Below are 12,800 nucleotides of genomic sequence, written 5' to 3' on the forward strand. Positions count from 1 at the left end.
ATTAAACGCTTCTTACAATTTTCTTCTTCTTTCGTGGATAGTACCTTGAGACCTATATTTTGTACTTTACTTCCCAGGCTAGCTCAGATAAAAGGAATAAGGATAGGAAAGAATTCAGTTAATTTTTTTTACTACACCAATTATTCTCAAAAAAGTAAAATCTAAATTTAAATAAACATTCTAAGACTACGTAGTGATTATCACTAATACAGTACTAATTTAACAGTGGGGGTAAACTTACAATTGAAGTTATAATCGCAGTGCAGGTTCTAAAAATATTAATAGTCAGAGTGCTTGAACCTCGCTACGAGCAAATGTGTGTAAAGAAAAACGCTGACTGAAGGTAGGTACCTGAGAGTTTCCTTAAAGGTGGCCACTTCAAAGGATTTTGAGCGTAACACAGCGAAGTTGTTTATGTGCTCTGCACACCCCTTAATTTAGTATGTCCGACGTTCACAGAAATTGAACAACCTTCTTCATTCACTCTCTTACGGCAATAATGGACCCTCCGTTGGTTAGTCACGTTCTGGAATACGCGGTGCCTCTGGGGTAGGGTTACACTTTCCAATCATACACAGTTAAATTTGGTAACAAACGATGGACCCAAATGGATAAAAACCAGAAACTTGAAACCAAAAGAAATAGACCATGAAATTCAATGCTAAAAGGACTAAAAGGAAACATGAACTTTGTCCAAGTCCGATTGCATAAATCTTCCTCAGCTTCTATGAAACAAAATTTATCACCTACGCGATGACTACATCAGGCGGAAACATACATCGCAAAATTTAAGGGAACATAATTCAAAAATTAACGGCGCGAAGAGGAGGTAAATCACTTTCCTCAGACGCTGTCCACGTAAATGAAAATTTGTCTGGAGAAGCTGTGGATTTCTCGTGTATTGAGATTCTTTATGATGCGCAAAAGGCGTGGCGTAGCTCGCAATTGGTTGATTGTTTTCCGAATAATAAGTAATAAGGGTTTCTAAAGCGGTCTGATGCCAAACCTGTTTTTTTTGGAGATTAATCGTAGCACTGCTAACCTCTTTTTGTAAATGTAAATCAATGCGCGGAATTTGCAGATTGAAGAGCAGCGGCGTTAAGAACACGACTGCGCTTTTTCGATTGCAAGTCGTACTTTTATATAGCTCCGTGTATGGTAAGAAAAGAACTGCAATCGCTGAATGGAGAAAACGACACTCCTCGTACACATTCGCCATCTGCTAACCCTTAAACTCAATTTTAGAGACTCGACTTCCGAAAATTCCAAAGAATTCATTAAACAACTGTTAACCAACACCTGCACTCTTGGGCAGGAATAGAAAACACTGACATGAAAACTCTGTTTGGATCGCACAAAGCATTCGAAAAAACACATAATTAATTGATGACAAAAAATTATCCCCTTACACATGAAACAATTAAAACAAAATCTCTGAAAGAAAGAGAAGCTTACAAAGGTTCTTTGGACATAATATCCCGCACTCAGGTGGTCGATAAATAAAAGAAAAAAAAATCTTAAAATTACTTACAGTTTTTTAAAAATCTAAATAACCTGGTGGCGAAAGGTTCAAGCGCACACAAAAACACTCACTGACAGCTTCAGGAAACTTGGCTTCTCCTTCAATAAATTGAAAGCAATGACACGGACTGGCTTGGATAAATAGGATGAAAATTTTCTTTGTGGCTGCTCGGACATAGACACTTTTAACTTTTAATAAAAGAAAGGTTTCACTAAGCTGACAACTCTTTTGTTTACTCACATTCACAAAAGTTAGCTTTTTCTGAATGCGGATAAACCGTTTTTCAAATTGCCGGCAAACTTTTACTACTTCCCTTAATTATTTTATTAAGCTTGCTTAACTTCTTCGGCGCACTTTATTTCGAAACCGACAAACTGCGTCTTCAATTTAACTGACCGAGAAATTGGCGCAGACAAGTTTACACGCTCTTTAACCGTTTCGGAAACTAAGAGCAGCCTCGTTTTTACGTTGCCTCCAGTATTTAAGGGGACACCACTTCCACTATAAAATAATCCCCTTTGGGATTTTTCAAATCAACAGCCAATCATAATTAGACGCTGCGCCAAACGTCCCCATTGACGCCGAAATAACGCGCACATTGTAAACATCTGCATCTCCTAACAGAGATAAAAGTACGTACGTTAACTAAATTTCGTCCGATAAAAACTCTTTAGTGCTATCGCTATCGCGACCAGATGTGTCTACATTTTCACACGCAATTTTCCGTTTGACAATTAAATACACAAATCTAAATAAATAATTTACAAAAGCGACCAAACTTAAACAAGAATACGCAACCACAAACAATTCTAAAAGGAAAAATAGACACTTGGATAACAAATAAAAGTACAGTAAACCAACATTGTGCTTATTTATAAATAATCTCCCCCAGATTTACACTTAATACATTGAAATATTTTCATATACAAGGTGTCCCGTCATAATTTTTGGTATTTAGATTATCGATTAGATTAGAATATCGTCTACATGACGTTGACACAACAATACGCATTATTTAAAACGTATTTAATAGTTTCGGAGTGAATGAAATGCACTTAAAATTATTGTTGATTATCCGTGTTACTTTGTCGCATTTATAACAGTGGAAGCGATGACAAATAGGGCGGTCCGATAGCTATAACGTCACAATTAGCGGTAAGCGGATATTTGAGGCGAGAGGGAAGTTTTTATGACGATAAGAAGTAGTCACTTATGTCGGCACTACCCAAATGCCACATTTTTCTTACCGATTCAATCCTGGATCAATTTTTTCGAACTCATAATTTATTGTCCTTATTCCGACTTACTGTACATGCAATAAGGACATACATTCTAGTTTTGGGACTTTGCTTTCTAGCAGGTCTGTTTCTTAGCTTGACACAACAGGAGTTTTACAATGAGCAAATATCTACTTTGCAGTTTTTGCCCATCATTTAGGACCTAGACGCTTATTTATTCGCCAATTCCTTTGTCGAAACGGAAATGAAACTAATTGTGGATTTACAGGCGAGAAACCGAGGCGTATTCCTCCGACGAATATAATCTACTTGGAAGATCTGTAAATAAAGTTGTACTATCTGCTGAACAATGGTATTGTTTGAAGGGAAAAACTAAGTGAGATGAATATGATTTTCTTCCCCATGAACGTTTCTACGGGTCCACATTGACATTTTTGTATAATGTAAATGTTAGGCTGATTCACTCGACGCTATAAAGCAATATAAATGTAAATTACAGATTATCAATTTAAAGTTGGAATGTAATTATAATCCTTTCATCTACAAATTTGCGAGCGGTCCATTAGGAGAATTTAGAGGTTTATCTATTTTTTCTATTTAAATAATAATTGATGGTGTGGGAAATCGACTTTTCCATTCAAAATATGGGACACTCACCAACCATTAGTGAAATTGTGTTTTCCAATCATATATTCATCAGATCTATGAATTATTTATTAATAGCTTGGTTAAATGCAACAGTGGGCTGTTGAAACGCGGAAAATGCACTTCGAAGTTAATTAATTTTTATACCAACAGTTGGTGCATATGCTATGCCATTACAAAAATGCAATTTGCAATCCCCAATGCTTATTAATATCCTTTTAATTTGGCTTCAGTATGTTGCGTAAACAATAACAATGTAGGAAAGGAATTCAATTTTATATTTATTAATATGTTATTATATCAATATGTCAGGCTCATTAGTAGGTACGGCAATTTAAATTTGCATTTCCTTTCTCAACATGATGTCTTGCTGCAATTGCGTACACAACACCTTATGGGAAAGCGTTGCCGACCGTATGTTACAGTTATTAATAATTAATCATTACATAAATCTTGTAAACGAGCTTGACTTGTATGCCGAGCTGTTGATGATTATGGTGCAAACTCCGCGAGATGAAGCATTCGGCACTAGGTTACTTGGTGCACCTACTTCCAGAATGCACAATTTTGCATCATCTTCCTGCTAAAATTATTAAATTCACATGTGTGTTGGTTCGGAATGTTTTTAACGCGGATAACTTTTGTGTAATTACTTCCTACGAAACAGGACGGGTTTACCTGGTGTAAAAAATGGTCTTATAATTAGCATAAATACAATTAGAAACAATCGGGTTTCTAATAAATCTAACCTAACTTGTTATTTAATTAAATTTTATGAATTTTGAATAGGGATCATTATAATACAACACGCGAATGCAATTAGGAGTATATCCAAAAATAACTAATGACAGATGAAAGATGTCTTGACATTTTTCCAAGGATAATCTTTGAAACAAATTGCATCCTGTATAAACCATTCTTTTTGCTATTTTAAAAACATCAAACGCAGTGCTCATCCATAGTTTAGTAAATCTGCGGATTGACCTTCAAATGTAACTGTAACCCCTTTGATTCCATTAGTGTCAGGATTATCTTTTTATGTACACATCCATTAACATTTGGTCCACTTGTATATTCATGTCTGTCTCGTTATATTGAAAAATGGTGTTATGTAAGCATTTTATAAGCAAACGCGTTCGTGGCAAGACATTCGTCTAAAGTTCGTACTAACGAAGTACAGATTCAACTTCATCTAGTTGGTTTCTTGGGAGTTTATATTATTAAAATATGATGGATGGGCTTGAATCTAAGAAAAGGCAAGGATCATGTTGCTTCTATTTGAATCTGGGAGATAAGAATCAGTTAAAAAGGGTTTTTACGGTTTCTTCCTCCAGTCCAGAAGGTATGTGAAGGTCTTGGATACGGTAACCTTAGACTAAAGTTGTATTTCGAGAGTATCTTTATCACTCCGGCATCTGCACGAGAGAAACAGTTAATTACATTCAAAAAAGGTAGATTCGTACACAAATAATTGAACTCGCTAATCAATGCAAATGAGTTTAAGTAAATAATTTTAAAAAAATTAATAACTGGCCAATCTCAAACAAATCAAAATAGGAATAATATTTACATTGATAGCAAATAAAACCAAATTCAAGAATCCCTTACACCTGAGTTACAAATAGCTGAATGCAACATAATTTAACGATAAGCAATTTCTATTAAAACTAAGTACACTACCTTTTTGAAATGGCAAAAATTTTAGACGAAAATTGACAGTTGGAACAAGTTGAACTAAACTTACTGGATGCAGAAAGCAAAGTGACGCTAAAATACATTGAGCATGAATTTTTTATACATAATCCCCAAAAGGATTGACTCCAATTTTTATACAATGCGAAAATTTCAAATAAGTTACATCTATCGATGAGTTCTCCAAGTTACACGCGGTTTTCTCTTTATGAAAGGTAGCAGCAATTCGAAAAATTGCATTGTGCAACACCTTGCGCAATACAATGAGGCTTCCTACATCGCCTGATAAATTTGACTCCTCGTTGAAGGTTAATTTTGGGAGATGGTTGACGACTCAAACCAGGAACAAACTGTGCTTTGGGTTTCTCGATATTTAGTAGTTGAAATATGTTTACTCACTGGTATACTTTACCAATATACCGCATTATGGAAATCTCAATGTACCCTTTGCGTACTTACGGTTTTAACAGATAAAAAGCACTAATTAATTGTCTTTAAATTTTCTTTCTCCCTGCCCCGTCACAGCAGTCTTTAGAACCGACAACGCAGGTGTTTTGACTCTTTATCTGCTTGTACCCTCGCTGCTTATCCGAAGACGCTTCATTCTCCTTCATTTTAGTTCCGCTCTCTTTCACTGTGGAGCGGTACAACAAGTATAAAATGTCCTATACTGGTAAATGTTTAAATTCGAAACCAAATTCTTCTTAAAGCCGTACTATTTCAGATCTTGAAGCACCAGGAAGCCGAATCAAACAAAATCTCGGGTCGGTCTGTCTGTCTGTAGGTTTGTCGGTCCATCTGTAATCTCATTTTCGGATAAACGGCTGAACCGATTGGAACCAAATTTGGTACACATAGTCTTAGACATAAATGGAAGAGCTGAAAAGCTTTTGGACTAAACCGCGCATGGGCAAGTGTGCCAAACTCCCAGTTCTCATGTCGCGCAAGTTTCAAATCTTGTTGCTCAACAAAGCTTTCTGGAGCCGTATCTCCACATAACGCAACTATTGGGAATGTTTCAATCTCTTCCACCCTCCATTTATTTGTAGCGGTGGATATGTAATTAATTATTGATTATCTTTTTTCATTCCTTATCGCCGATGACTAACCCTTTATCGACTTGATGGCGCCTTGATATCGCTCTTAGAAAATTCGCTACAAAGAGCTTTACGACATAAAAATGTATAGGATAAAGTCAAGTGTGAATACAAACAAACATTGAAACAATGAAACAAGAACAGAAATATAGTTATGAGATTTGCTACGAACCGTGGTGCACCAGGATCATTTAAGAGTTCTTCAATGTTATGGAACATATTATGTAAAAGAAAATTGACTATACTACATTCATTATAAGAAGGTAGTAGATGGCGCTGTGTTTGCACATAAACACACACAGGAAAAATATAAAACGGCACCAAATTATTGTAAAGTAGAAATATTCAGCACTGCGAACAGAAATAAACCTTTGACAATAACAGCTAATGACACTTCGGCAGTTTAGTTGGCAACATAAACTACCACCTTACAAAATTCACCAGTCATTTTATGTTTCATTGTAATACTGACTCATGTTTTAACCAATCACAGTGAAGGTCAAAGCTTCCCTATGCTTTTCTACCGCTACCTTCTTAAAATGAATACACTATAGATTACGTCTGAACGTATTGTAACGGAAATGCTCCAGACATGACGTCGCCTTTGGCGCTCTGGAATTTTCTACGCGTATTCGAGAATGTTCGGGACTTACATTGCTTGCGTGTATAAATGGTTGCGGACCGAACATCGCGGGAGTCTACTACCGAACGAGTACGTAAACATCGAGCGCGAAAATCTGATATAAATTGCGAAGTGTGAGTGATATAAATAATCGATATAAATTGTACGGATTTTATAGTGTTTTAGTTCTGTTTAATAAATATTGACATAAATCGAACCCGAATTTATAAATCACGTTACAGTATGGAAGTTGTTGGTCGTTTTAATGGTCATTGGCAGACTATTGAACATTTTAACTCCTATAATAGGAACAGGATTAATTAACATTAGTTCTTCCTCGTCGCACACTGAGGTAATTAGTAGCTCTTGTTGTAAGCACAACCAGCGTTGTTTCCAATTTTGCTACAATCAGTGTAGCAATGTGAAATGTGCTAAGAATTTCTTGGAATTTCCGTTGGTATTCTTGAGGTAGGGTGGTTTTCCTTGGGGGGTGAGTTAGGGTGAGATTTATTTTAGGTGTATCGATACTCCATGGTGCTAGGTCGAATGCAGTTTTAAAAATTTCAGAGCGCTTTATGTTTACGATAAGAATTTCATTTTATCTTATTTTTTAATAGAAAACAGATTCCTCTATTCACATAGACCGAAACAGTGTAACGGGTGGTCGTTTAGCCGTTTTCAAAAATATTTTTTCGAATTTGTGTTTTATTCATCATAGGAAAATGTGCACATACATCGCTTCATAGCGAATGTGAAAAAAAATATGTCTGGAAATAGGAGCGATAATGACAAAGTTACTCGTCTTAAGGCGAAAACCTGTTTTCATTTTTTAACACATTTGGTGGGAAACAGTAACTAAAACGTGGTTTTCCCACCAAAGCGAAGATAGAATTTCGATCTAAACCTTTCAGTAGCTCAAATACTCCACTACGATTAGAGAACCACAAACTAGCAAACTAGTTACACAAAATGGAGGATTTCCAATTTTACAGCATCAGTTTATATGCTAAATTGGAGTTTGATATTGAACTTATCAACATCGTGACGAGACGAGATCAAAGCATTTTCGTATTTATTCAAAGGTTCGGTTGTAAACAACAGGTAATAACAATTTACAAAAAGAAAATGGTAAAAAAGTGGTTTGGGCCTTAAAAACATTTTTTACGTGAAAATAAGCAATTATAGTAAAACATGATTTGTAGCACTTTGTGGCAAAGTAAAGCTGTAAATACTACCTACTTTCTTTTTGTAGTATCTTCACGAATCAGAATTACTGTTGATTATACCAAAGCTAATGCTAAAGAGACCTTGGTATTTATGCACAGGTACAATTTAATTCCATGCATAACATCCAGTTACTTATTTAAATTAATTCTAATAATACAGGTAATAAATTCATTCTACTGACATGACTAAATCACTTCTTTTGGTCTTCTCCTGTTTTTAGCATTAATTATGTAATCAAGACTTTTTGTGAGATCCACAAATTAACTCGTAACTTTTGTACACGAGGTCTACGTTACCTGCGTGCGTGCTTGTAATATTACAGATCGAGTTTATGCTTTCACATTCCTCAAATTGTAATAATTTCGCACCAATTACAAATTATGCCTAAACCGACGTGTTTAACATGAGATTTGAAAGTCGCCTTTGCTTTACATTTACACCATGTCTCATTTCGTGGCACTGCACGAAATGTGGACTGTGGAGGAACCCTACAAGATTCCAGTTTCCGCCTTGGCTTATCTCAGGAAGACCGTTCGGCTAATTAACCACTTACGTACTGATTTTAAATGCAGTGACTCATCTACGTAATGACAGAGGATTAATTTAAATATAGATGTAAAGTAGGAAGTTATGTAGCCAAGTGCGTTTATTGTTTCCTTAATCAGAAAGAACAATTTTGGTGTAGGAAGACAAAGAATATTTAAAAAAACCGGTTGCGTCTTCCTATCTTGGTGGTAGCGTTTAACATTTATGAATGAAAAGCTCTTAGCCTTAAATGAGTCATAAGTGGGCAATTTGACGCTATTAAATCTTATTATTTACACATTTTGTAGTCTCGTCGATGAAGTACAATAATTAAAGTCACCGTTAGGTCATTGCCTTATCTTGCTAAGTTTGTGATTTGTTTCAGTTTTTGGATTTCGATAATTTGCCAGATACAAATTTTTCATGCGTCGGAAAGGTCATCGGAGGCTATTATGCCGATCTGGAGACGAATTGCCAAATGTTTCACGTTTGCACCATAGGTCAACTCGACGAACCGATGGACATTCGATTTCTATGTCTTAATGGCACCGTTTTTGATCAGGTATTGTGAATTTCTACCAGCTGAGTTATTGCAAATTTTGTGAAACATGTCAACTTTCACTCAATTATTCTGATTAATATGTCTTATTTAACCTACAAGTTTAATGTATGGGAACCCGATAAGAATGGCGCATAACTTCAACATTGTGCTTAATTTCAAATTGTAGTACGGGTAAGGATAATGGAATTAATTTAAAAATGTAATTATCGATCTTTCCTAGCAATAAATGCATTCACTTTTCAATTAAGTATATGCAAATAAGTTTTATACGGTAGCTTTAAATGATGCAAGTTTCTGATTTATATAACTAGATGGTTTTTTATTGCAGGAAACTCGCGTATGCGAACGAATTGATGAAGTGGATTGCTCAAAATCTGAACAGTTTTACAGCCTTAATTTGGAATTGTATGGCAATACGCAGCCTCCAATTTTAGAAGGTAGATACAGGTGGTTTGTTGCAATCAAATTTTACTTTTGGTTTGTTGCAGAATCTCCGGAAGTCGAGTATTCCTCAGATAATCGTAAAAGTTCAACGACACTTCCACCCACGTCATCGACGGCAACATCGACTTTCGCACCGTTCTTTCCAAACACTCCTCCAACAACAAATCGCGACATTTCAAAAGTAATAACTTCGCACCATTTTCCGGTCAATTCCCCCGATATACGGTTTAATCCTGAAGAAATCAATATCAGTTTGAAAGCCGGCGCGCCGCCCGATATCACCAGATCACAAGTGCCCATATCATACCAGCAGCAAAGTTTCAGCGAAAAGAACACAAGGGTCACTGTAACCACTCATACGACCATATACAAGAGCGAGAAGCAAAATCGTGCTCCCATACTGTCAACAACAAATCCTCCAGTTCATTCCATAACTGAAAACACTGAATCTACTCTTTCGCCAAAATCCGTCGTTAGTTACGGCCTAACTCACCTAAAGGGATCCAATCCGACTGAAATCAATTACGGGTTCGCCTTTCCCCAAACTGAGGAAAGCGTCGAGTACCACACAGAAGTTCCACCGCATCCTTATCAATATCAACTGAGTTTGAACAACTTCAGACCACCTTCGGCTCAGGGCCATCCGTACCACTCTTCCTACAGAAACGGGAACAAACGGCAGCAAAAATCGAATTTTCCGGCTACAACGTACAGAAACCATCCCGCCTTCACATCCTCCCCTAAGTCACCATCGTACCAATCCCATACGGAAAAGGTTCAAAATTTACAACTACCCCTGCCGCTCTTACCTACGTTACCTCCACTCCCATTCAGCTCGCCGTCCCCGTTTAGTTTAGGACACCACATCGAAACCAAACGTTACACGAAGGATCACCAGGCACCGCCAAGAATTATAATCAGTGCAAGTGCTAGTGTTAGTGACAATAACGGGCGTCGATTGAACTACTCTTTGGGCACGATCGGTGCGAGTCACTTTTTAGGGTCATCTCCGGCGTCATACGACGACTATAAGGAGGAGGACGTAATTCTAGATCCATTTTATCACGATGTTCCTAAACTTAAGAAAACGCGACGGAGAAGAAGTATCGATAATGACGACGTTATACGGGACGATCAAGAAGCGGAGGATCTACTACGATACCTGTTCGACTGGTACAAAAGACGTGAAAAGTTGAAGGGTATATCTATACCGGTATCCGCCGAAGATATAACGAACATCAATCAGCAACTTGCACCAGTTGCGCCTGCGGAAGGTAGCGACGAAGTTGACGAAATGTTTAGGCAAATTTTAGAGACTCGAGGTAGGAGTGTCGATTTGAGTACAGTTGCTACTCCGCCGGCATTTAGAAATTTAACTCGTGACGGTAGCGAAGTGCAACTCACTTCAAAAAATCATACAAGACGCAGTGGACTGAATAATGATCACTTAGAGCAGCAAGCTGTGTCCTCTCAGAGTATTCCGAAAGAAATTCCCAAACCTGACGCTCCACAGACGGAGACGGAAAATACAACTGTCGTCTCACATTTCACTTTCCTGCAAAACGAAAGTAATGCCGATCAAAATCTCACTACTCTAATTGATCAGCCGATTGCGTCAACAACCGTTCCCACCTCCGACTACAACTACAGTGACTACTATTACGATGATCTTAATGCAGAAGTGGAAACCGAAAGCAATAACAGTACCGAGCCAAGTGAATTGGTCACAAATCAGGTGGCGGTGAATGTTTCAGAGTACTTTGAGCCGTATGGCAATGAAAGCGTTTATGATGATTTGGATTTAGTAACGACTACAACAGTTTCCACAGAGGTAGATGTGACTACGTTGCCGGTCCCAACAACAGTTCAGGACATTCAAAATGTTACTGAAAATACGCAGCAAATGAAGTACAGTACCGCAAAAGAAAACGCAGTCGATCTGCCGAGTGATACCAAAAGTGGGGGTAAAGTGGAGGAAGCCTACTCAGTCGTTGGACAAGAACCTAAAAGCAAAGAGTCAATGTTCGCTATAAATGATTACGTTGACGACAATTATGAGCCGCTATCGTATCAAGTAAATAGTGCAAATGAGGATATCCAGCTAACCACGCCGCAATATGATTCCTTAACCAGTAACTTTAAAGAAATGGAACCGTCGACGGAATTGGAAAAGGTAGTCATTATCGATTTGCCAAAGAGCGTAACCGAAACTCCCACAACAGTGCCAACAACGCTCAGTCCTGAAACAACCATAGTTACGGAAGGACCCACGCAAACCACCCTAAAAACTGAGATAATTACTGAAGTCCCCACGCAAACCACCCTAACCACGGAGATAATTACTGAAGTTCCAACAGTCAGTGGTGTCCATTCGACGGTTACCGAACCGCTTCAACTCGTAACCTCTCAAGTGAAAGAGGGCGCCTCAAACCACTCCAAGCACAGATTTGCTTCTAAGAATCGGAAGGGAGGAAATGAACAGGCAAAGTTCGAGACACAAGCAGAATCCGTGGTTAGTACCTCACCGGTTGCTGCAGTACCGGAAGTCACCACCACACTCGCGACGCAACGAAAAATGGAAACCGCCGACTATTTCACCACGGAAACACCCCTAACCGACGCGCCCCTATTAAAAAGTGCAAATCCCACCAAGGGACGAATAACACGAATCGTCCTATCGACAACCCCTCTAACGAAAATCGTGAGGGTCGATTTAAAAAAAGACTTCAATCAACTTAGGTATTCGTTTAACTGCTTTAATAAACACATACATCGTTTCTATTCGGATCCTCGAGACTGTAGACTTTTCCATTACTGTACTGTAGGTTACACCAAAAATCAATTAGTGGATATGAAGTTTGTTTGTGATTTAGGGACGTATTATAACGAAGAGAAATTTATATGTACTAAAGAAAAACCTGCCAGATGTCTTTAAAATGAACTTGTATAGGGTATATAATTATTTTTTTTTATTTTTGTATCTACGAATATTTATTATAGTTATTTAATGTACTGATGAAGAAAATTCTACTACTTTGATTGTTAAAATACTTATAAATTAATATTTGTGTTATGTATATTTTAGATAATAAATTGTACATATTAGCATTTTACTTGATGCTCATTAGTCTACTAGAAAATTTATCCAACAATCGAAATACATAAAGAGTTGATTTTATTATAAATCGCAGTTCACGCCACAGGGTTAAGACTGTATTGCTTTGAC

The 12,800-nt window shown here is 37.3% G+C and overlaps 1 protein-coding gene across 3 annotated transcripts in view; it reads left to right on the top strand.

Moving 5' to 3' along the window:
- Positions 1 to 12,589, top strand: part of LOC116176293 — a 64,626-nt gene extending 52,037 nt beyond the window's left edge. For all 3 annotated transcript variants that reach the window (XM_031494785.1, XM_031494786.1, XM_031494784.1), the window contains exons 4-6: positions 8,954 to 9,130; positions 9,459 to 9,567; positions 9,619 to 12,589. In XM_031494785.1, the coding sequence (XP_031350645.1) occupies positions 8,954 to 9,130; positions 9,459 to 9,567; positions 9,619 to 12,509 (3,177 nt within the window). In that variant the 3' untranslated portion in view covers positions 12,510 to 12,589. The remainder of the gene's footprint in view (positions 1 to 8,953; positions 9,131 to 9,458; positions 9,568 to 9,618) is intronic.
- The last annotated feature ends 211 nt before the right edge of the window (positions 12,590 to 12,800 follow it).

This window comes from Photinus pyralis, unplaced genomic scaffold, assembly GCF_008802855.1.
Source record: "Photinus pyralis isolate 1611_PpyrPB1 unplaced genomic scaffold, Ppyr1.3 Ppyr1.4_LG7, whole genome shotgun sequence".
Lineage (NCBI taxonomy): Eukaryota > Metazoa > Arthropoda > Insecta > Coleoptera > Lampyridae > Photinus > Photinus pyralis.